Source organism: Oryctolagus cuniculus, chromosome 1, assembly GCF_964237555.1.
Source record: "Oryctolagus cuniculus chromosome 1, mOryCun1.1, whole genome shotgun sequence".
Taxonomy (NCBI): domain Eukaryota; kingdom Metazoa; phylum Chordata; class Mammalia; order Lagomorpha; family Leporidae; genus Oryctolagus; species Oryctolagus cuniculus.
This window is the reverse complement of record NC_091432.1, coordinates 68,110,593-68,136,526: the sequence shown is the minus strand read 5'-3', so window position 1 is coordinate 68,136,526 and position 25,934 is coordinate 68,110,593. Positions and strand designations below refer to the sequence as shown.

General features: G+C 40.4%; 1 protein-coding gene across 4 annotated transcripts in view; it reads left to right on the top strand.

Moving 5' to 3' along the window:
* LOC100350306 (glycerophosphodiester phosphodiesterase domain-containing protein 4) overlaps positions 1-25,934 on the top strand; it is a 165,804-nt gene that overhangs the window by 105,547 nt on the left and 34,323 nt on the right. For all 4 annotated transcript variants that reach the window (XM_051850711.2, XM_008263628.3, XM_051850704.2 and 1 more), the window contains 8 exons: positions 5-103; positions 173-266; positions 1,076-1,153; positions 1,989-2,134; positions 2,504-2,586; positions 10,158-10,314; positions 24,140-24,361; positions 25,298-25,452. In XM_051850711.2, the coding sequence (XP_051706671.1) occupies positions 5-103; positions 173-266; positions 1,076-1,153; positions 1,989-2,134; positions 2,504-2,586; positions 10,158-10,314; positions 24,140-24,361; positions 25,298-25,452 (1,034 nt within the window). The remainder of the gene's footprint in view (positions 1-4; positions 104-172; positions 267-1,075; positions 1,154-1,988; positions 2,135-2,503; positions 2,587-10,157; positions 10,315-24,139; positions 24,362-25,297; positions 25,453-25,934) is intronic.

Genomic DNA, 25,934 nt, shown 5'->3' with positions numbered 1-25,934 from the left:
TCAGGTTACTATTGTACTGGCAATTCTGCTATACATGCTTTTACTGTTTGCTCTGTTTAAATTCTGGAAAGACAAGTGGCTGACAGTTGGGCTGTCGCTACAGGTAAGCATCCTCTTGCCCTTCGCACTCTCTGTCCAGATGCATCCAGCCTGATTTTTGGCTCTCTCTCAGATCTTTGCTCCCTACATACACCTGTGCTGCATTACGGTGATGACTCTCCTTTCCTGGCCTGTGGCCTTCTGTGTGATCTATTTGGAAACAGAAGGTATGTCATGTGGGATGGAACCTTGTCTTTTCCCCTCAGATTTGACTTTAGCTTTCATACTCCACTCAGAAAAGTGGAAGCTTAGTAGCTATCCTCCCATCCTTCTTTGAAATTCATTTAGCTTGTTACTCAGGCATGCTCCTTGGGCCCTCACTTACCACCCCGTGTGGCCTGTCATAGTATTTCTGTAACTAAATAGGCCTTCTTCTAAGAGGGATTCTTCTGGAAAAATAAGATCTTCCTCTGTGTTGTTGCAAATTTTCTAACTAGGGATAGAGCAGTAGAGGACATTTTAATTTACCAGAGTGCTGGTAAAGTCACAGTACTTTCAGTTTGCATTCAAATATTACTAGTCTCAACTGGTACTGTCCAAGATACTTGCTTACATCCAGTTAACTCAAAGCAGGCTCCAGTTAGTCCCTGTCATACCTATGGATTTACAGCAGAAGCAGAAATATCTGTCTCTGCCATTGGTTTCCTCTCTATTCTTTGTCCTAATATAATGGAAACCAAAGAGATTCAGATTTATACATTAAACTGCTCTGAGAATGGAGTTATCTTTCACCACAGTTACTGAGAAACCACCAAGAGCTACTTCCCTCTAGGCCTCCCTTTTTTACTGTTGGTTAAGTAGGGGGTATCTGCTTCCTAACTAATGGAAGGATGTAGGCAAAACTAGAGCTGGATGGATAGTGGTGCCACTGTGTTTTTGATATATATGTGTGGGTAAATTTTAGAATACATTTCTGGATCAAAAGCTTAAAGAGGGCAATAATAAACTCTTTTCTTCTTCACTTTCTAAATTATAGTTAGAATAAGAAGATACAGGACAACGTATTACGAGGAAGAAATGCTCAAGAGATGTAATATATTCACAAGGTTAAGAGGTTAGAACTGGAGACCTAGATTTGAAAGTCACTGAAGCATAAGCGGTAACTTTAAAATGTAAAAATGGGTAAAATCCTCAGAGGTTTAAAATAGTAAATGTTGTCAACTGGCCAGTAATAACAGGATTATGGATAGGCTCTGTATGTGAGAGTGTGGGAAGAGGGAGGGGAGGAAGGGACAGATGGAAGGAAGTCAGTAACTAATATTTATTGAGTGACTATAATAAGTGAACACTTACAACTCATGTGACTTATTACAAGCCAACATGTCATTATAACTTAATAGTCCTAACCACCCTGTGAAGTCAATGGTAGCAACAAGATAGCCTCATTTTGCAGAAGAAATATTAAATCACATCCTTAGAAACATAGTTAGGAAGTAGCAAAGCATGACTTTGAACCCAGACTTCTGTCTGTTAGTACTCCTCCTCCTACTGAACTGCCCTAAATAGAGGGTTGTTTTAGAAAGATTTTTGTAGGCTTCTCAGAAATACCCAAGTTTGTCCTTCTGAAAGCCTGCTCCTTTACATTTATTCCCTTTTCTCTTCCCTTCCCGTTCCCTTCTTTTCCTTCCTTGATAAATCCCAGTTCCAATAATCTTGCCATAATAATGCCTTATGTTTGGATAGTCCTGTGCTTTTATAGTCAAATCACTGAACATAAGTGGGACTGTGACAACAATAGAAAGTAAGTTAGCTAGTTCACAGAGTTGGTGAAACCCATAGAATGGGATTTACCTTGTCTGCTTGTTTGGAATAATTAGTTGCTTAGACTACTTCTCCATCACTCTTTTTTGTTTTTCACCCCAAATTCCCCCACCTTATAACTTTTTCAGCTATACAGGTAGCTGTTGGACTGCCTTTTCTTCTTATCCTTGTATGTCTTTATTTGATGCCACTGGGGATTCATTCTCCCTGCATTCAGGAAAAGGAGGATTTGGGGCCCAAACCAGTCTTCTTTGCACATAGAGGTGCACCCATGGTAGGTCTGAGCATGATGAATAAGGGTGAGTACAGGTATGTATGGGATACATGAGTGAGAAAAGAGGGCCTTGGAACCATAGGAGCCCCTGGAAAGGAAAAATAATTGTTTTTATAGGAATAAGGAGTTAATTGTAGAGCATGGACTTGAATTAAAGTCACCTAACTCAGTCCATTTCTCTTTACCAAGCCCAAAGACATTGCCTCAAATAAGCAGAGTCCCAGAATTCAGTTGAACAGAGGGGAACACAGACTCCATGGAAAGAGAGCTAATGGAGCTTTTAAATTGTGTAGCTCTGTCCCTACTATAAAAGATGTGATTGGGAGGAAAGACCCTGAGACATGGGCCTGATATCTTTTTCTTCCGCAGCATGGACCAGAGAATACCATGATGGCCTTTGAGAAAGCTGTTGAATTTGGGGCCTATGGGCTGGAGACTGATGTACAGTTCAGGTAGGAAAGCAGAGACTGGGGTAGGGGACAGGAAAGGATAAGGTCCATGGAAAGGAACCAGCCTGGTAAAAAGCACGGAGAGGGTAAGCCCTGAGAAATTTCGCCTATATGTACATACAACACGTATGAGCCACATCTCCCTTATAAACCTCCACATTCTCAGTTAGACTCTCCATATATAATTCAAATGTGTCCCCATTGCAAACCATGCTTACAACTAAATCCTATGTACTAAATTAGCTGTTTATTTAGCTTACATTTTCTAGATGCCTGCTATATTCCAGGCCTTCTGAGTGCTGGGGAGAGGCAAACAAGTAAGAAATAGTCATGCCTGGGGCCAGCGCTGTGTCCCAGCAGGTTAACGCCATGGCCTGAAGCAACAGCATCCCATATGGGCATCAGGTCTAGTGCTGGCTACTCCTCTTCTGATATAGCTCTCTGCTATGGCTTAGGAAAGCAGTGGAAGATGGTCCAAGTCCTTGGGCCCTTGCACCCAAGTGGGAGACTCAGAAGAAGCTCCTGGCTTCTGGCTTTGAATTGGCGCAGCTCCGGCTGTTGCAGCCATCTGGAAAGTGAAACAGCAGATGAAGACCTCTCTCTCTCTCCACCTCTCTCTGTAACTCTTTCTTTCAAAAGAAATAGTCATGCCTAAGAGATGCTCTCAGCTAGTGAAGGAGACATAGCATGTTTACTAATAACCACAGGAGAATAAATCTTTCAGAGAAATTAAGTTAGGTGCATTGTAACCTCCGTGGAGGAAATTGCCACCTCCTAATATGTAAAAAGAAGAAATCAGGGCCTGCGCTGTGACGCAGCAGGTTAACACCTTGGCCTGAAGCACCGGCATCCCTTATGGGTGCCAGATCAAGACCCGGCTGCTCCTCTTCTGATCCAGCTCTCTGCTATGGCCTGGAAAAGCTGTAGAAGATGGACCAGGTCCTTGGGCCCCTGCACCCACGTGGGAGACCTGGAAGAAGCTCTTGGCTCCTGGCTTCAGATGGGCGTAGCTCCGGCTGTTGCAGCCATCTGGGGAGTGAACATCAAATGAAGGACCCCCCCCCTTTGCCTCTCCTCTCTCTGTGTAACTCTGACTTGCAAATAAATAAATAAATCTTAAAAGAAGAAAGCAAATTCTATGCTTAAAGTTGTGTTTGTATTGAACCTTTAAAGAAAATATTTTACCAAATACAGATCAGGGAGAGAAAGCATTGCATGCAGAGACAAGAGCTTATTCAATAATTTGTGCATTTATATCTAAATGAGAAATAACAGATTTATAGATCAACCTATTTGGATGCCAGAAGTGAAATGCTTTAGGGACAGGAGAAGGGTATGACTTGGATTACTTTTATTTCTGTTTCTTTATTGCACCAACTAGATGTTCCAATATTCTGTTGAATAGAAATGGCAAGAGCAGAAATTCTTGCCTTGTTCTTGATCTTAGAGAAAAGGCTTTCAGAATTTCACGTTTGAATATGAAGTTACCTATGGAGTGTGCAAGCCTTCCTTTTCTAGGCTTAATAATACTCCATTATCTGTATATGCCACATTTTGTTTAATCTAGTTATTTTTGATGGACATTTGGGTTGCCAGTACCTATTGTCTAACATGATAATGTTGTTATGAAGATGGGTGTAGACATACCTTTTTATTTTATTTATTTATTTATTTATTTATTTATTTACAGGCAGAGTGGACAGTGAGAGAGAGAGAGACAGAGAGAAAGGTCTTCCTTTTGCCGTTGGTTCACCCTCCAATGGCCGCCGCAGCCGGTGCACTGCGCTGATCCGATGGCAGGAGCCAGGTGCTTCTCCTGGTCTCCCATGGGGTGCAGGGCCCAAGCACTTGGGCCATCCTCTACTGCACTCCCAGGCCACAGCAGAGAGCTGGCCTAGAAGAGGGGCAACCGGGACAGAATCCGGCGCCCCGACCGGGACTAGAACCCAGTGTGCGGGCACTGCTAGGCGGAGGATTAGCCTATTGAGCCACAGCGCCGGCCGACATACCTTTTTAAAAAATTATTTCTTTCTTTTGAAAGAATTAGAGAAGGGAGTGACAGAGAGATCTTCCATCCACTGGTTCACTCCCCAGATGGCCACAACAGCCAGTGCTGGGCTAGGCCAAAGCCAGGAGCTTCATCCAGGTTTCCTACATGGGTGGCAGGGCCACCTTCTGCTGCTTTCTCAAGCCATTAGCAGGGAGCTGAATAAGAAGTGAAACAGCTGGGACATGAACTGGCACCCAAATGGGATGCCAGTGTTGGAAGCAGCAGCTTTACCAGCTAAATGGCAATGCTGGCACTACAGATATCTCTTTAAGATCCTACATTCAGTTATTTTGGAAATATACTCAGAAATGGAATTATATGTTTTATATGGAATAATATGTTAATGTTTTATATGTTTATGTGTTTTCTATGGAATAATATTAATATTTTATTATATGGAATAATATGTTTTTGTTTAATTATCCTAGGAATAGATTATGGAGTAAGGGAGTTTTAAGACCTGTATATACAGTCCTAGGCAGACTTTTCAATCACCTATGCATAAAGCCAATGTACACCAGAGTACTATACTTGATCTCTGTGCTCTACCTCTCCCTGTAATTCTGTCTTTAAAATACATAAAATAAACTTTAAACAAATCAATATAAATGACCTAACTATACCGATTAAAAGATTGGTGGAATTAATTTTTTAAATTAGAACCATCTATATGCTGTTTCTAAGAAATTCGTCTTTAATGATACAGGTAGATTAAAATAACAGAATGCAAATATATTATGCAAATCATAATCAAGCATGGAATGGCTCTATTAACCTTAGGAAGATACACTTGAGAACAAAGAAAATTATCAGTGGAAGCAAAGGAACATCACACAGTGATTCTGTTTTTTGTTTTTTAATTGGACAAAGATGATTTATAAAAATTAATTTATTTGAATAGCAGAGCAACAGAGAGAGGAAGAGATAGAGATTTTTCTATTCACTGGTTAACTCTACAAATTTCTGCAATATTAAGGTTTGGGCCAGGCCAGACCCAGGAATCAGGAACTCCATCCTGGTCTTGCACATCGTGGGCAGGGGCCCAAGCACTTGAACCATCTTCTTTCTGTCTTCCCAGGCACAGATACAGGATGCTGGCATCACAGAGCAGGAGCTTAACCTATTGTGCCATGATGCTGGCCCCACAAAATGATTTTTATAAGTTAATTTGTTATGGCCGGCGCCACGGCTCACTAGGCTAATCCTCCGCCTTGCGGCGCCGGCACACCAGGTTCTAGTCCCGGTCGGGGCGCCGGATTCTGTCCTGGTTGCCCCTCTTCCAGGCCAGCTCTCTGCTGTGGCCAGGGAGTGCAGTGGAGGATGGCCCAGGTGCTTGGGCCCTGCACCCCATGGGAGACCAGGAGAAGTACCTGGCTCCTGCCATCGGATCAGCGCGATGTGCTGGCCGCAGCACGCTGGCCGTGGCGGCCATTTGAGGGTGAACCAATGGCAAAGGAAGACCTTTCTCTCTGTCTCTCTCTCTCACTGTCCACTCTGCCTGTCAAAAAATAAAAACAAATAAAAAAAAAGTTAATTTGTTAGGCAGGAATAATAATTTTTAATGTGTGAACCTACTAATAGAGTTACAAAATAAATGAAGAAAAAACTGACAGAACTGGAAGGAGAATTAGACAAATCAACCATGGTTGAAGTCTAACATTCCTATCTTAGTAACTGATGTAGCCATTAATAGAAATCATCAAAGATAGAGCTGAATAGCATCAACTATTAAACAGAAAACCAAAGAGTTGAACATCAACCGACAATCTAGATGACATTTTTATAACAACACTCAACCCATGAAGCACTACATCCTGGGCCATAAACAAACCTCAGCAAATTTTAAAGAATTTAAATCGCACAGAAGAGTTCTATATTCACAATGGAACCAAACTTGAAATCAGTAACAAACTTAACAGAATAGCTAAACACCTGTATTCTAAATAGATCTACTTCTAAATAATCCATGAATTAAAGAGGAACTTTCTAATTCAAATATGTGGTTAGCAAATATTTTCCTATTGTGTAATTTATATTTTCAATTTTTGATACCAATTGATTTTTTAAAATGTACAGAGCAACTGAATGCCCCCATCCCACACCATAAAAATGATGTGTTCTAAAAATGGATCAGCGTTCTAAGTATAAGATCTAAAACTATTAAACTCTTAAGGTAAAACATAGTCTTGGATTTAGTAATGGATTCTTAGATAAGACATCAAAAGCAAAACAACAGAATAAATAGCTTAGACTTTTGAGCATCAAAGGATATTGTCAACAATGCACAAAGATAACCAACCTACACAATGAGAGAGAAAATTTGCAAATTATAGCAGATGAGGGTTTATATCCAAAATTTGTAAAGATTTCCTTTAACACCACAACAGAAAGATACCCCAAATAAAAATAGTCAAAGTTCTAGAATAGACGTTTCTGAAAAGAGACATACAGATAGACAATAAGAACATGAAAGAATATGCAACATCACTAAGCATCAGAAAAATGCAACTCAAAACCACAAGTAGATAGCACTCTACATCTAGTAGTCTGGCTATAATCAAAAATGGAATATAACAATTGTTTAAGATTTGGAGAAATTTGAAATCTTGGACTTTGTTGGTGATAATGTAAAATGGTGCAGCCACTGTGAAAAACAATCAGGTACTTGAAAAAGCTTAACATAGAATTGAATTAGTAATTCCACTCTTAGTTATTTGCCCAAAATAATTGAGATCAGGGACTGAAATAGATACTTCTAAGTCAATGTTCACTGCAACAATAATCACAATAGCCAAAAGGTAGAAATAATCCAAGTGTTCATCAACAGATGAATAGATTAACAACATGTGCTAAATACATGCAATGAAATATTATCCAACCATAAGTATGAATGAAGTTTGCTATAATATGGATTTCAGAATATAGATGATGAATTGAAAATATTACATGAAGGCAGGAAAGCCAGACACAAAAGAATAAATAATACATGACTCTATATAAAATATCTAGAATAGACAAATTCATAAGGACAAAAGGCAAATTAGGAATTAATTGGTATTTAGTAACATACTCAAGGGACCTTGCTGCATATTTCCCTTGTACTGTTTTTAAAATAAAACATAGCTCCATTCTCTGTGGGATTCTAACCCACAAATTCCAACTATTGTAACCTGTCTTTAATCTCACCTCTTTTCCTCATTTCAGAAAGGTAGCTGGGTCCCTTTTAGTCTGCCCCTCTTGTACCTTTACCACAGTCTGGTATTCACCTAAGGGAAGGAAGCCTATGTGATGAGATATTTTCTTTGATTTGTGTCCTTTATCTTAGAGGTCCTAGTATGTTGCTCTCTGTTGCCAATTTATTGGGGATCATTAGATGTAATTCCTTTATTCTGCCCAGTTTTGTAGCTGTTTATGTCAGGAGACTAAGTCCTCACCCTTCTCATGGTCAGTATAGATGCTTTCTTCATAAGTATTTTAAGGAAAAAGGAATAGAGAGTTTTGTAAGAGCTTCTCTAAAGCAAATAGCAGAACCAGAAACTTGTTTAATGATGCTATTAAGTTTGAAGAATCTAGGACCAAAATGACTCAGGACATGTGCCTAACAAGTGTACAGTGGCCCAAGGTATCTGAGGCAACAAAGATCGATTTAGCAGTAATTTATTGATGAAGTATTTTATAAAGGGCAGTGCCTTTAAGAAGCAACAGTCCCAGAGAGGCTGGGAAAAAGAAAAGGGACAGGGTTTTACATCACAGAGGAAGGGTTGTGCTTTAAGAAACAACAGCCCCAAGGGGCCGGTGCAGTGGCTTACTTGGCTAATCCTCTGCCTACAGCACTGGCATCCCGGTTGCTCCTCTTCCAGTCCAGCTCTCTGCTGTGGCCCAAGAAGGCAGTGGAGGATGGCCCAAGTGCTTGGGCCCTGCACCCGCATGGGAGACCAGGAGGAAGCACCTGGCTCCTGGCTTCGGATCGGCATAGCTCTGGCCATAGTGGCCATTTGAGGGGGTGAACCAACGGAAGGAAGACCTTTCTCTCTGTCTCTCTTTCTCACTAACTCTGTCAAATAAATAAATTTAAAAAAAGAAAAGAAAAGAAAAAGAACAGCCCCAGAGAGCTGATTCTCTAGAAGCAACATCAGCCTCAAAGGGCATCCCAGACCTTAAAGCTACATGAGGAACTAGCAGCAGTGGTGTCTTGCAGGTCTTGTGATTGTATTGTGCTAGCCAGACAGGAAGCATGCTGGTTAGGGGTTCAAGTGCTTATTCTGAGAAATTTGTAGGATCACCAGGTGTGAAGAGTTCCCTGTGAGAGAAAACTCAGAGGAAAAAAAAAAACTTAGTTGAATGTACATTTTATTTTGAATTGAGGGAAGGAGGGAGGGGAAGAAAGGTGTCCTTTTCCCCTCTGTGCCTGACTAGAAAAAGGATCAGAAAAATACAGGCAGATTGTGTGAATTCCTGGTTGGTATGCTTCCTGAGACTCAATACCCCATGTTATCGTCAGCCCCATTTTCTTATGCTCAGGCCATTACTATAACCACTGCTTCCCCCTATGCCAGAAAACCCCTAAATAAAGAAACTGTTTTTTTTTCCAGCATCACTGATGTGATTATATGTCATGAAAGATTGATTCCTAGATCAGAAAGATACTGACATCAAATTGCAAATGACTTGTCCTTAGTCCTTTGCTGAGATTTGAGAGGTATTAAGGAGCCCTAGTAGGACTTGTAACATTGAAGGACTTTCTGGGTCTGTCATGGTGGCTAATATCAGTCTATCTACCTCTGCCCCCCCCCTTTCCCAAAAAAAAAAACCTTTTATTTAAGAAATACAAACTTCAAGCATTTCATAAGTACAACTTCATGAATATAGTGATTCTTCCTGCTATACCCGCTCTCCCACCCACACTCCAACTCCTCCTCCTACCTCTCCCATTCTCAGTCCCATTCTCCAATAAGATCCTTTATCCTCTTCTTCATACACAGAAGACCAACTCCATACTAAGTGAAGAGTTCAACAATTTGCATGAAAAAAAAATTTAAAAAACCAAAAAACTGTTCCTCAACAGTTGAGACAAGGGCTATTCAAAGTCATTGCTTCTTAATTTCACTTCTTTTTTTTTTTAGAAACTTATGATACATCTTTTGTGAGCACTTAGACATAATTATAATACAACTCTTCGAGGACAGAGGTCCTGCATGGGAAGTTAGTACACAGTAATTCCTGTTGTTAATTTAACAATTAACACTCTTATGTATGATGTCAGTGACCACCGGAGGCTCTTGACATGAGCTGCCTAAGCTATGGAAGCCTTTTGAATCCACAAACTCCATCAGTATTTAGATAAGGCCAAAAGCAAAGTAGAAGTTCCCTCCTCCCTTCAGAGAAAACTACTTCGTTCTTTGATTACCACTTCTTTCCACTGGGATCTCACCAACCGAGGTCCTTTATGTAGGAGATTTTTTTGCCACAGTGTCTTGGCTTTCCATGCCTGAAATTCTACCCTCTTTTCTACCTCTGCCTGCAGTTTTGATAATGTGCCTTTCCTCATGCACGACTATGATCTGAGAAGAACAACCAATATCAGGGAGGTCAAGCCTGAAGTTGCAAATGATCATCCTGTCTTCTTCAATTGGACATTCCTGTCGACTCTGAATGCAGGCAGATGGTTTCTAGATCCATGGGTAAGAAATGTTCCCCAGTTCCACAAACCTGCAATGAATCCCTCTTCTGTGAAGGGTCATGTGCTGCTCCTGGAAATAAAGACCATAAGTGAAGACAGGCAAGTGTACACAGTTTCATCCCAGTTCTGTAGCAGGACTATGGAATTGGCAGGAGATCTTTTCTGGTAATTCAATAGATCTAATTTCTACTTTTGCCAAAGTGTCTGAAGATAAACTTGTAAACTTATTCTTGTCATATAATTCCTTTTTATTCAAGAATTTCACAATTTTAATGTGTCCACATGTACATATTATTTCCTTGTCTTTTTTTTAGTATAGATGAGGTGACTGGGAGACATTTTTTTAAAAAGATGTTTATTTACGTATTTATTCAAAGGGCAGAGTGAGAAAGAGAGAGGTTGAGAGACAAAGAGCATTTGAGGGAATTAGAGGAAGGGGAGAGACCAATCTTCTATTTGCTGTTTTACTTCCCAAATGCCCACAACAACCAGGGCTGGGCCAGCCCAAAGCCAGGAGCCATGAACTCCAGCTGGCTCTCCCACATGGGTACCAGGTACCTAAGTAATTGAGCCATCATCCTCTTCCTTCTCTGGTACATTAGCAGGAAGCTGCATTGGAAGTAGAGCAGCTGGGAATTGCACCAGCACTCCAATATGGGATACTGGCATTTTAAGATTCCTTCTTGCTACTCAACAAACTTACTGAGTACCTACTAAGTACTAGACACATGAAATACAATGATGAAGTAATACATCTCTAGCCCTAATGGAGTTCATAGACGAGTATTAAGAAATAGAGAACTCACAAGATGGTGGAATAGGGAGGGAGTTTACTGCTGTAGACTAGGGAAAGATAGTTTAAAAAAACTGCAAAGAGTGCAGTCTCAAGGAAGAGTTAGGGAGAAATCTGCAGAGGAAACTCCACACAAATTAGAGGAAACCTGTGGACCTACGTGTAAGGTATGGATGCACATAATTCAGGATCCCAGCAGCCAAGAGTCTCAGCACCAACTTTGGAGAGTGAGGTGAGACCAAACTGCAGCACCCCAAACCACTGGCTATAAAGCTGCAGGAAGAGACTGGTGTGAGTCTCGATAGGAGCCCTGTGGGGGACAGTGTACCTGCCAACCTAGAGGGATAATTTCTCACTCCCTGACCACCTGGCCCAGACATGCTGTAATCAGCCAAGAGAGGGCCAGTGCCATTTTGGACATACGTAACAGCTGTGCCAGCTCATGTCCATGCACCCAGCAACCAGCTGAGAGGAGGCACCTCAATCTGGCTGGGAGAATTGACAGGGGGCCAGATGCTGGAATTGTGGGAGCCCTGTGTGTTGATACTGTGAAAACACTGTGGCTATGTGAGAGGGCTCAAGGTGTGGCTGGGTCTTTGGGCAGACACTGTGGGCAGGGCAACTCCACATGCTTGGGGCTCCCTGATTCCCTGGTGTGGGTCATTGCTGCAGGATCCATGCTCACACCAAGGACTGCATGGATCCCTTGTGTGGTTTTTGTGGCAGCGCAGATGAATATTATACCCACTGGGGCTAGTGCCCAGGCAGTAGTCTCCTTGGAAGAGAGGAGGTGAGCATGAGACTATGCCAACAGTGCTGATCAAACTTCCTCTCTGATTTAAAACAAAAAAAAATTTACTATGCTGCTCAGCTTGGGTGTCACCTTGGACACTCCCTTCACTGTGGAACACTGAGCAGAGCTCCCTGGCCACACCCAGCACATGCTTCTGGGTATTCACTGAAAGAGGTGGCACTCCACTAAGCCATAGAGGTATAGTCCAAAGATGAAGCCTTCATGGGGGAAAAACCCAACAAATATCTCCACAAATGCCAAAAAATAAATGTGTCAATTAAAGAAACAAGAATAAGGAAGACAACATGACACCCCAAAGGAACACAACACTTCAGTACTAGAATGTGAAGATAAAGAGATTGAAGAAATGCCAGAAACAGAATTCAAAAAGTTGATTGTAGGATTACTCAGAAGTACTCAGAAGCAAATTCATGAATTAAATAAATCTGTACATAACATGACTGAAAATTTTTCACACAAAATTGAGATTCTGGCCAGTGCCGCGGCTCACTTGGCTAATCCTCTGCCTGCAGCATCAGTACCCCCCATTCTAGTCCTGGTTGGGGCACCAGATTCTGTCTCGGTTGCTCCTCTTCCACTCCAGCTCTCTACTGTGGCCCGGAAAGGCAGTGGAGGATGGCCCAAGTCCTTGGGCCCTGCACCTGCATGGGAGATCAGGATAAGCACCTGGCTTTGGATCAGCGCGGTGCGCCGGCCGTGGTGGCCATTGGAGGGTGAACTAACGGCAAAGGAAGACCTTTCTCTCTGTCTCTCTCTCTCTCACTAACTCTGCCTGTCCAAAAAAAAAAAAATGAGATTCTAAAGAGAAACCAAAATGAAATATTGGAAATGAAGAATTTAATAAATCAAATAAAATATGCAGTAGAAAGCCAAAACAACAGACTCAGTGAGGCAGATGAAAGAACATCTGATATATAAGAGAGGGAAGAGATGTATAATTTGGGACATGCTCGGGCTGACTTGCCCCAATTGGTAGAGTTGGAAACATACCAGGGGATTCCAATTCAATCCCATCAAGGTGGCATGTGCCAATGCCATCTCACTACTCCAAGTGATCAATTTCAGTTCACAATTGATCATAATGAAAGGACTAAGACTCAAAGGGAGCACAAAAACAAGTCTAGTATCTGCTAACACCAACCGATAGAATAAATAAAGGGGAGAGTGATCCAACATGGGAAGTGAGATACTCAGCAGACTCATAGAATGGCGGATGTCCTAAATAGCACTCTGGCCTCAGAATCAGCCCTAAAGGCACTCGGATCTGGCTGAAAAGCCCATGAGAGTATTTCAGGCATGGAAAGCCAAGACACTCTGGCAAAAAGATCTCTGTGAGTGAGATCCCAGTGGAAAGAACAGGTCTTCAAAGAGGGAGGTGCCTTTCTCTGAAGGGAGGAGAGAACCTCCACTTTGACTATGACCGTGTCTAAACAAGATAAGAGTCGGAGAACTCAAGGGGCTTCCATAGCCTTGGAAACTCATAACTGGTGCATAGGGAGATTACTGATGCCATAAACAGGAGTGTCAATTGGTAAAGTCAACAACAGGAGTCACTGTGCACTTACTCCTCATGTAGGATCTCTGTCCTTAATGTGCTGTGCATTGAGATTTAATGCTATAATGAGTACCCAAACAGTATATTTCACTTTGTGTTTCTATGGGGGTGCAAACGACTGAAATCTTTACTTAATGTACACTAAACTGATCTTCTGTAAAAAAAAAAAAAAAAAAAAAAAAGAAAGAAATTTTCAATTCCCAACTTGACTCTCACTGGGATTAAACATGACAATAGGTCTGATCTGATTTCATCATCATTTTAAAAAAATCATCTATTATTTTTCACTTTATGTTTCTGTGTGGGAGCAAACTGTTGAAATACTTACTTAAGGTATACTAAGCTGATCTTCTGTATATTAAGATAATCGAAAATGAATCTTGATGTGAATGGAAGGGGAGAGGGAGTGGGAAAGGGGAGGGTTGTTGGTGGGAGGGACGGTATGGGGGGGGAAGCCATTGTAACCCATGAGTCGTACTTTGGAAATTTATATTCATTAAATAAAAGATAAAAAAAAAAAAAAAAAAAAAAAAAAAAAAAAAAAGAACATCTGAGGCCGGCGCCATGGCTCAACAGGCTAATCCTCCGCCTTGTGGCGCCGCCACACCGGGTTCCAGTCCCGGTCGGGGCGCCGGATTGTGTCCCGGTTGCCCCTCTTCCAGGCCAGCTCTCTGCTGTGACCAGGGAGTGCAGTGGAGGATGGCCCAAGTGCTTGGGCCCTGCACCCCATGGGAGACCAGGAGAAGTACCTGGCTCCTGCCATCGGATCAGCACAGTGCGCTGGCTGCAGCGCACTGGCCGTGGCGGCCATTTGAGGGTGAACCAACGGCAAAAGGAAGACCTTTGTCTCTCCCTCTCACTGTCCACTCTGCCTGTCAAAAAAAAAAAAGAAAGAAAAAGAAAAAAGAAAGAAAAAGAAAAAGAAAGAAAGAACATCTGAGTTAGAAGACAAATCTCTGGAAATTTTACAGTCAGACCAAAAAAGAATAAGAAATTAGAAAACTAAAACAGCAGTGTCAGAGATTGATGGGATACTATCAAACAACCCAACATATGGGTCTTAGAGTTCCAGGTGGCATGGACAGAGAGAATGGATTAGAAGACCTTTTTAGTGAAATAATTACAGAAAACTTCCCTAATTTGGAGAAAGAAAGATATCCAAGTACAAGAAGCACATAGAACTCCTAATAGACATGACCAGAAAAGATCTTCATCACGACACCTTATAGTCAAACTCTCCACAGTAAAACATAAAGAAAAGATTCTAAAATGTGCAGGAGAGAAATGCCAGATTACTTTCAGAGGATCTCCAATTAGACCCACAGTGAATTTCTCATCAGAAACGCTACAGGCTAGTAGAAAATGCAAGATATATTCAAAGTTTTAAGAGAAAAAAAAACTGTCAACCTAGAATACCATACCCTGAAAAGCTCTTGTTTATGAATGAAGGTGAAACAAAGATCTTCCATAACAAACAGAAGTTGAAAGAATTTGTCATCACTCATCCAGCCTTAGAAAAGATGCTTAAGGATGTGCTACACACAGAAACACAGAAACCTGGTCATTACTATGAAAGAAGCTGAAAGCAGAAAATCCTCCACTAAAAATACAAAGGAAATCCAAAGTAAACATTAGGAATATTTATGGAAAAATGACAGGATCAAGTCATTAGTTATCAATAGTCACCTTGAATGTAAATGGCTTCAATTCTCCAGTTAAAAGATACAGGCTGGCTGAATTGATTAAAAAACGAAACCCATCTGTTTGCTGTCTACAAGAAATATATCTCACCAACAAAGATATGCAGACTGAAAGTGAAAGGATGGAAAAAGATATTCCACGGCGACAGAATCCAAAAAAGAGCTGGTGTAGCCACCCTAATATCAGACAAAATAGACTTTAACACAGAAACTGCTAAAAGAGACAAAGGGCACTATGTAATGATGAAGGGATCAGTTCAACAGGAAGATATGACTATAATAAACATATATGCACCTGATTACAGGGCATCTAGTTATCTAAAAGAAATGTTCATAGGTCCAAAGGGAGACATAGACTCCAATACAGTAGTAATAAGGGACCTTAATACCCCACTTTCAGCAATGGACAGATCAACCAGATGGAAAATCAGCAAGAAAATAACACAGTTAATCAACACTACAGACCAAACGGACGTTACAGATATCTACAGAATTTTTGTTCCTACAATTGCAGTATGCACATTCTTCTCACCAGTGCATGGAACTTTGTCTAGGATAGAACATATGCTAGGCCATAAATCAAGTCTCAGCAAAATCAAAAATATTGAAATCATACCCTGCATCTTCTCTGACCACAATGGAATGAAGCTGGGAATCAACAACTCAAGAATATCTAGAACATATGCAAACACATGGAGACTGAATAGCATGCTCCTGAATGTACAGTGGGTCATAGAAGAAATCAAAAGAAAAATAAATTCTGGAAACCAATGAAAATGATTTGTACCCCCTTGTTTATTGCAGCTTAATTCACAATAGCTAAGATATGGAATCAACATTAATGTCTGTCTACTGAAGACTGGATAAGGAAATTATGAGATATGTACACCATGGAATACTACACAGCTGTAAAAAAAATTCTGTTTGCAACAAAATGGATGAAAATAGAAAACACCATACATAGTGAAATAAGCCAGTCCCAAAAGGACAGATACCGTATGTTCTACCCAGATTGTGATAACTAATAGAGCACTTAAAAGGTAATCAGTAGGCCGGCGCTGCGGCTCACTAGGCTAATCCTCCGCCTTGCAGCGCTGGTACACTGGGTTCTAGTCCCAGTCAGGGCGCCGGATTCTGTCCCAGTTGCCCTTCTTCCAGGCCAGCTCTCTGCTGTGGCCAGGGAGTGCAGTGGAGGATGGCCCAAGTCCTTGGGCCCTGCACCCCATGGGAGACCAGGAGAAGTACCTGGCTCCTGCCATCGGATCAGCGTGGTGCGCCAGCACGCTGCGGCGGCCATTGGAGGGTGAACCAATGGCAAAGGAAGACCTTTCTCTCTGTCTCTCTCTCTCACTGTCCACTCTGCCTGTCAAAAAAAAAAAAAGTAATCAGTAGAAGTGAAGTTGACGCTGAGATGCAATGACTTTGAACAGCCCTTGTCTCAACTGTTGAGGAACAGTTTTTTGTTTTCTTTTCATACAATTTGTTCAACTATTTACTTAGTATAGAGTTAGTTGTATGTGTATAAAGTTAATTAAAAATAGATCTTGGTGTAAAATAAGAATGGGAATAGGAGAGGGATGAGGAAGAAGGGTGAGAGGGCGCATATGATGGGAAGAACCACTGTGTTCCTAAAGTTGTATTTATGAAATGCATGAAGTTTGCATTCCTTAAATAAAAGTTTTCTTGGGAAAAAATCTTACCACCAGAAAAAAATAGACAATTGTAATAAAATACTTTATAAACTACAGTTAATTTGAGATTGCTTTAAGAGCACACAAGAACAACTTCTAAGTAGGGTATTCTGGAAGGAGATATAGAGGCTAATAATGCTTGTGGAGAATGAATATTCCCTCTTAAGGAAGATGAAGAATATGGACTTCAAAGATAATGCCATTTGTGCTAAGGAAAGATCAATGCTTTTTTAAGATTTATTTATTTGAAAGTCAGAGTTACACACAGAGAGAAGGAGAAGCAGAGAGAGAGAGAGAAGGGTCTTCCATCTGCTGGTTCACTCCCCAGTTGGCTGCTACGGCTGGAGCTGCGCCAATTTGAAGCCAGGAGCCAGGAGATTCTTCCAGGTCTTCCATGTGGGTGCAGGGACCCAAGGACTTGGGCCATCTTCTGCTTTCCCACGCCACAGCAGAGAGCTGGATTGGAAGTGGAGCAGCCAGGATTCGAATTGGCACCCATATGGGATGCCGGCACTGCAGGCGGCGGCCTTACCCACTATGCCACAGCACTGGCCCCATGGGAAAGATCAATAGTAAGGGGAACCATAGACAATAATGGTGGTGGTGAGAGAGAGAGAGAGGTAGGGGAGGGGAGGGAGAGGAGAGGGAGAGGAGGGAGGAGAGTTGAAGGAAAGGAGGATGTGAGGGAAGGAAGAAGAGTAGGTGGGAATTAAGGAGGGAGGGGCAGGATAGATAGGAGCTAGATTGAGATTATAATAGGAAAAACATGTTGAAGGGAGATTATACGAATGCTTAAATAAGTGATTTGAGAATTATCCTTGAGTATTTTGAAGTGGGTAAAAGGTTAAATTTGCAGTGTGCAAAGGTCAGTCTGCCTTCTCAAGATAAAAAAAACAAACAACTTCTAATTACAGTTTATCTTTTTCCTAGGAAAAATCTCTGTGACCTAGGTTCTGCCTAATCAGATATACTCATTTGGGATTTCAGTTTTGAAAATAAACATCTCAATTGTATAGACAACAGGCATCTGGATTACTAGCACATGTGGTAGCAGATAGAGCAAGCTGTGGGGGTCAGCTGTGATCATAAGTCCCTTATCAGATAGTAGTGTAATTAATAAAATAAACTTCAAGATAGTTTTGATTATGTACTAACAGTAGAATGGATTTTTATTTGATGTTGATCCTGAGGGCCGTCTGGTAACATTTCCTGTAAAAATAATGAAAAGTGAATAAATATGTAAAGATGGCCTTTTCCAGTGAGATTTCACTTCAAATTCATTCTATTAGCTCATGTAAATATAAGAACTAGGTGAAAACGGATTTATAATAACTGTAGCTCCCCAGAATGTTTGTCTTCTTAGGGGTCCATAACTCATAAATTCTGTTTTGTTATATGAAAACAATGACCTCCTCTATGTCTATGTGTAGGCTCCATAATATGTCTCCTCATACATACATGAATACATGGGCACATAAAAGCAAGAGATGCTCAATTAGCATGTATATGTTAGATTACTTAGCCAGTTAATGTTTTTATATATATCTTCTAGAGGGGAAGGCTGTTATTTTATCTTATATGTAATATATAGCTGAGAAAAGTCTTATGATTTTTAGAATTAAACTTGAAAATTTCAGGCTGAAATATTTGATGAAACAGTGGGGTTGATGAGTATGTGGCTGATAATTTTAATTAGTAATTTTCCTTGGTAGTCTTTATTGGGACTTAGTGATCATTAGTTGTGTTTCTTAGATTTATTTATTTTCAAGGCAGAGTGATGGTTGGGGAGGGAGAGAGAGAGAGAACTTCTATCTACTAGTTCACTCTCCAGATGCCTGCTAAGGCCAAGACTGGGCCTGCACTGTAGCGTAGTGGGTAAAGCCGCCACCTGCAGTACCAGCATCCCATATGACACCATTTCGAGTCCCGGTTGCTCTACTTCTGATCCAGCTCTCTACTATGGCCTGGGAAAACAGTAGAGGATGGCCCAGGTCCTTGGGCCCCTGCGCCCATGTTAGAGACCTGGAAGAATCTCCTGACTCCTGGTTTCGGATCAGTGCAGCCCCGGCCATTATGACCAACTGGGGAGTGAACCAGCAGATGGAAGACCTCTCTCTCTCTCTCTCTGCCTCTCCTTCTCTCTGTGTGTAATTCTGACTTTCAAATAACTAAATAAATCTTTTTTTTTTTTCAAAAAGCAGAATTAGAAGTACAGAGTAGCCAGCATTTGAACTTGCTACTCTAGTATGTGATGCAGGTGTCCCAAGCAGCATCTTCTCCACACTTTTCCTTTAAAGACAACACTCATTTTTTTTAATTTGTTTAAGATTTTTTATTTATTTTACAGGTAGAGTTACAGACAGTGAGAGAGAGAGACAGAGAGAAAGGTCTTCCATCCGATGGTCCACCCCCCAAATGGCTGCAATGGCCAGAGCTATGCCGATTCAAAGCCAGTAACCAAGTGCTTCTTCCTGGTTTTCCATACGAGTGCAGAAGCCCAAGCACTTGGGCCATCCTCCACTGCTTTCTGGGGCCACAGCAGAGAGCTGGACCAGAAGAAGAGCAACCAGGACTAGAACCGACACCCATATGGGATGCCAGCACCACAGGTGGAGGATTAACCTAGTGTGCCACGGTGCTGGCCCCGACAACACTCATTTTTCATGTCAGTGGTCATAGTTAGAACTGTGAGAACTATGTAATTTAATATTATGTTGCTTTGGTTTTCAAATATTTTTTCAAAACCATCTCCTGTTGTAACTATCTTGTATTGATTGTAACTGGTAGGGTTGAATATATTGTATATTATTGTAACAAATTTTGGTGGGTGATTTTTGAGATTAAGATATTTATTTTGGCATGTGTAGGTTGTATGCTTATAGTAGTATTTAGTCATGCTGTTTTTGTGGTGACCAAGAAGTATCCTGAAAATTGAGATTCAAATATAATTATCTAGTGAATTTATTTTTATGTACCATTGTAGGGCTTTCTTTATTGTAATTAGAAGGTGGTTGAAAGAGTGTTAGCTTGCAACTTATAAGATTAGGAGGATTGGCTACTTTTTCACAGCAAAGCAATTAATTGTGAAGGTTATTTTGGTGACCTAAATCTATGATCCAATACCATCAAATTACAACAACATTGGGGAAATTCTCTAAGACATTGGCATAGGCAACGAGTTTTTGGAAAAGACAACAGAAGCACAAGCAATCAAAGCCCAAAATAGAAAAATGGGATCACATCAAGCTGAGAAGCTTCTGTACTGTAAAAGAAACACTCAGCAAAGTGAAGAGGCAACCAGTAGAATGGGAGAAATATTTGAAAACTATGAAATTGATAAATGATTAATATCCAGAATCTACAAAGAGCTCAAGAAATGCAACAACAACAAAACAAGCAATCCAGTTAAGAAATGGGCAAAGGATTTGAACAGGCATTTTTCAAAAGAGGAAGTTAAAATGGCCAACAGGCACATGAAAAAATGCTTAGGGTCCCTAGCCATAAGGGAAATGGAATTACAACCCAATGAGATTTCACCTCACCCCGTTTAGAATGGCTCTAATACAGAAATCAATAAACAGTAAATCTTGGTGAGGTTGTATAGAAAAACATGCCCTGGCCAACACAGTGGCTGACTTGGCTAATCCTCTACCTGCGGCACCAGCACCCCGGGTTCTAGTCCTGGTTGTTTCTCTTCCAGTCCAGCTCTCTGCTGTGGCCTGGGAGGGCAGTGAAGGATGGCCCATGTGCTTGGGTCCCTGCACCCGCGTGGGAGACTGGGAGGAAGTACCTGGCTCCTGGCTTCGGATCAGCACAGCGCCGGTGGTGGCAGCCATTTGGGGTGTGAACCAATGGAAGGAAGACCTTTCTCTCTGTCTCTCTCTCACTGTCTATAACTCTCTCTCTCTCTCTCTCTTACTGTCTAACTCTGGCTGACAAAAAAATTTTTTAAAATTTAAAAAGAAAAACATGCCCTAATTCACTGTTAGTGGGGATGTAAACTGGTACAGCCACTGTGGATGACAGTATGGAGATACCTCAGAAAGCTGAAAATAGATCTACTGTATGACCCAGCAATCCCACTCCTGGGAATTTACCCAGATGAAATGAAATCAGCATATGAAAGAGTTACCTGTAAGCCCATGATCATTGTGGCTCAATTCACAATAGCTAAGATACGGAATCAACCCAGATGTCCATTGACTGTGACTGGATAAAGAAATTATGACATATATATATATACACACACACACACACACACACACACACTATGGAATAGTGCACAGTGGTTAAAAAAAAAAGAAATTCTGTCTTGTGATAAAATTGATTCAACTGGAAACCATTATACTTAGTGAAAATAGCAAGCTCCAAAAAGACAAATACCATATGTTTTCCTTATCTGTGGTAACTAATAGAGTATCTAAAATGTCATGTAGAGGATTGAAATTGACATTTTGAAATTTAACAATTGTTTCCAGCCCTTGTCTCTACTGTTGAGGAACAATTTTTTTCCTCATACTGTTTGTTGAACTCTTTATTTAGTGTAGAGTTAATGAGTATAAAGTAAACTGAAAATTAAAAAAAGTAAATTAAAAATTAAGAGTGGGAATAGGAGAGAGAAGAGGAAGAAGAGTGGGAGTGCAGGTGCGAGGAAGGGTACAGTGAGAAGGTTCAGCAAGTCAACAGATTGACAGGCATTAGCTTTTAACTAAAATGTAACTTAAAATTTAACTTTTAACTAAAATGTAATGGATTAAATTCCCCAGTCAAAAGATTCAGGTTGGCTGAACATATTAAAAAAAAAAAGATCTAAATATGCTACCTACAAGTAACTCACTTTACTAGTAAATATACACATAGTCTAAAAGTGAAAGGCTGAGAAAAGATATACCAGGAGAATAGAAACCAAAAACAAATAGGAATAGGTATCCTCATATCAGATGAAACATTTTAAATCAAAAAGTATAAAAAGAGGTAAGGATATTATATATTGATAAAAGGATTGATTAAGAAGATATAGCAATCATATATTCACCCAACACAATACTATATACATATTATATAATATAGACCATATGTATATATATAATATATATATATTAAATACTGTTAGACCTAGAGGTAGAGACAGACTCCAATACAGTAATAGTGGGGACTTCAGTACTCCACTGTCATCAATGGAGATTATCCAAGCACAAAACAAAAAGATACATGAGAGTTAAACCATAGTATTGAGCAAGTGGACATAAAAGATATTCATGGAACTTTTCACCTAATAGCTACAGAATATATGTTCCTCTCCTCAGCACATGGAACATTTTCTAGCATAGACTATATATTAGTCCACAAATCAAGTCTCCATAAATTTAAGAAGATTGAAATCATACCATGGATTGTCTCAGACCACAAATGAATAAAATTAGAAATCAACAAGAACTTAAAAATGCATGGAAATTAAACAACATGCTACTAAATAACAAGTTATCATTGAAGAAATTAAAGAAAAGTGAGAGAAAGGGCAATTTGTTTAGGAGGCCAATGGAAAGATAAGAGTAAATAGCAAATGTGCACATGAGTATGAAAACGCAGTGGTGCAGAGAGAATACTTGAGTTTTAAGAATATGTGAGGAGTTACTGCTTCTTCCAGAGGTAGCCTTTTATGGCCTACACTGGCAAATGGTCTAAAATTGGCAAATGGTGATAAAAGTACCATCTATTAAATTTAATATAGCCAGAGTTTGTATGGCCTGCTTTGTGTAATGCAAAATGCTTATTGCAAAGAGTATTTGACACTTTCAGCAATGAAGTAATAACACTCCAGTAGAATCAGTAGATAGGGAACTAATGTGAATTGTGTGCTTTCCTATGTACCAAGCATATTCCAAGAAAGTATAAATATATTTAATCTTAAAAATAACTGTAGGGATAATACATAGATACCTCTCCCCTTCCCCATTTTGTAGTTTGGGAAGTTAGAAGACTTTAAGAATTTAAATGCTTTTCCCTGCTGTAGGTATTTGGCCTAACAGTTAAGATGCCAGTTGGTATATCTGCATCTCATTTTGGAGTGCTTGGATTTGTAGCTTCCTCCTAATGCACACCGTGGGAAGCAGCAGGTGATGGCTCAAGAAGAGGGTCTCTGTTATCCATATGGGAGATCTGGATTGCATTCCTGGCTTCTGGCTTTCGGCTTTCACCTGGCCCAGCCCCAGCCATTGAGGGTATGTGGGGAAGTGAACAAGTAGTTCTTTTATTGTCTGTCTCTAATGAAATAAATTTTTTGAAAGATTTATTATTTGAAAGACAGAGTTTACACAGAGGTAATGGGGATGGGGATGGTTTCTGTCTGCTGGTTCACTCCCCAGATGGCTGCAGCAGCTTTAGCTGGGTCAATCCAGAGCCAGGAGCTTCTTCCAGGTCTCCCATGTGGGTGCAGGGACCCAAGGACTTGGGCCATCTTCTACTGCTTTCTCAGTTTATAACAGAGAGCTGGATTGGAAGTGGAGCTTCTGGGACTTGAACCAGCACCCATATGGGATGCCAACACTGCAGGCAGTAGCTTTAACAGCTATGCCACAATGCTGGCCCAATCTGTTGGAACAAATTTTAAAAAAATAAATGGATTTACCAAGGGTGCACAACAAGAAGTGTATGGAGCCAAGATTTGAGCTTGGGTCTAAGATGTGAAAATAACTACAGAAGGCAGACTGAGATACCAGAGGCATTAAAATAGACCATTGGGATTTAAAGCTCTTGAACTATCTTTGTTTCAGGAATAGTTAAGGAAAGTTTAATGAAAGAGATATCATGTGAAAAAGTTGAGGGTAGGATTTTAGCAGGTGGATGTAGCAAGGAAGGAAAATAGAATGGGATTGAATCCAGTTCAGTTTGAAGACAAAGCGCGTGTTCTTCCTTTTACACAAAACTAGAACAGTGGAAGCACATGCAGGAAGCCAATGTGACTGAAAAGAGATGTATTACCTTAAGGTGGGAGACAAAAGGCTGGAAAGAAAGGTCAAGAGCAGAATGACGTTCTTTCAGTGCAAATACACAACAGGTTCTAGAATACAGAATGAATCGTTCCAAACACCATAACTACTGGTAGAGATCACATTTTATTTCCCTTCCGGGCACCCTTTATGTTACAACTAGTATTTCAGAGGCTAGATTGAATGGTAATGGAGCAATATGGAGCGATGTATGGGACTACATAACAGAACTAGAAAACGGTTTTGATGGGAACCAATGTATTCTTTGATGTATTTATTTTTAGCGCAGACCATATTTCAATATGCCATACCAATCAGAGGCTGATAAACGCAGAGCAAGAAATCAGTCGATTCCAAAACTAGATGATTTGTTGGAACTTGCAAAGAAGGAAAATAAATTTGTGATATTTGATCTTTATGGCCCTCCAGCAAAACATCCTCTCAGACACTCATTTGTCAAGCATGTAACAAAGGTGATCCTTGACTCTAAAATTGAGCCACATCTGGTATGTCTATCTCGATATTTACAGTAGAGGTTGGGATGTGGGTACCTTGTCCTACAAACATAGTAGTTGAATTTGACCTACCTTGTAATTCTTGTCTGAGATCTTTAAGTAACTTATTTCTATGGAAGTGGAGATTGTTATAAACAGCTACATGAGATAATATAAGAGTGAACCAGAGAAAGTTATATGAGTAAGGAAAAACATTGAGTCTATTTACTATTCTAAACTACATGAAATATCAGCCCCAGTGTTAAAGGATTGTGTGTGGAATAGCTATGTGATGTGACCTGCACGTCACCAACATAGATCTGTTAGAAAGAGCCTGAGTAACCCTGAGGATTTGAGGACTTGACTTTCCTGAATGTTATAGAAAGACAACTGGTTCTTAGTTGAGCTGAGATTTACTCCACGTGTTTTTCAGAAGTGCTTTTGAGCAGTTAATTGTTACAAATAACTTAAATTCTCAATATGGGAGTTTTATGAGTAAAAAAAAAAGTCTCTCTTGTAAATAGAACTGTTTCCACAGATGAATGGTAGTAGTATCTGTCAGCAGGAAACCACTCCTTACAAGTGATTTTTAGAATCATCAACCCCAGATTTTTTTGGTTACTACCTTCATCCCATAATTAGCAACTCTTTAGCCACTTGGTAGTATGAGGTTTTCTGTATACAGTGGGCTCTTGACACTTAATGTCAACTTGTGGATGGAGCATCCCTAAGAAAACTCAGCTCTAGAACAGCCTTGCTGAAAACCCCATTATAAGAGTTCATTAGTTAACATTAGATCAGATTGTCTGTTTTCATTAAGGGCTAGAATCTCTCTCTGCTCACTGTAGACTACTAGGAATGCTGAAATGGCACTCCATCAATTCCGTATGAGGCCTCTTACACCTGGACAGGTGATTATTCATGGAAGGACTTTGTTTCTCTTTGCAGATTTATTGGTTGCCAGCCTATGATAGAGGGTACGTCAGAGAAAATGCTCCTGGTTTTCGAATGGTGGGCCGTTTATATACCATGGAAGAACTTGGAAAGGAAAATATCAGTACAATAAATGTTGACTACAAGAATTTGTTCTACAGGGGGTTTAAGTAAGTGTTTGATCACAGCTTTCTTGGCAAGGATTGCCTTACTTTCACAAAATGTGTGTTGCAACTAAACTAAACCTCCCCTTCCCATCTTAGGATTTCTTTTTATGGTTATCTTCTTGATCCCTCCTTCCCTCTCTTTGCTCACAAACATTTATCAAATGTGGAATATGCCCTAGGAGCATAAACTAATGTCCTTTCTCCTTTGTGCTGAAGTCTGTCATCATTTAACACACCTTGTTGTAGGCTTAGCAGAACACTGAAAAATAGGAACTAAAAAACAGTTGCTTCTTTTCTCTTCCTAGTACCAGATGGATTATGTTAACTCAAATATTTTTGTGATACAGATATTTCTTGTAGGCATGTGAATATAACTATTATTAAAAACTTCAAGGGGTGAGCTTTTAGTCTAGTAGTTAAGATGTTATTATCAGTGTCCCATTTTCAGTGTCTGGCTTCAATGCCTAGCTCTAGCTCCTAATTGC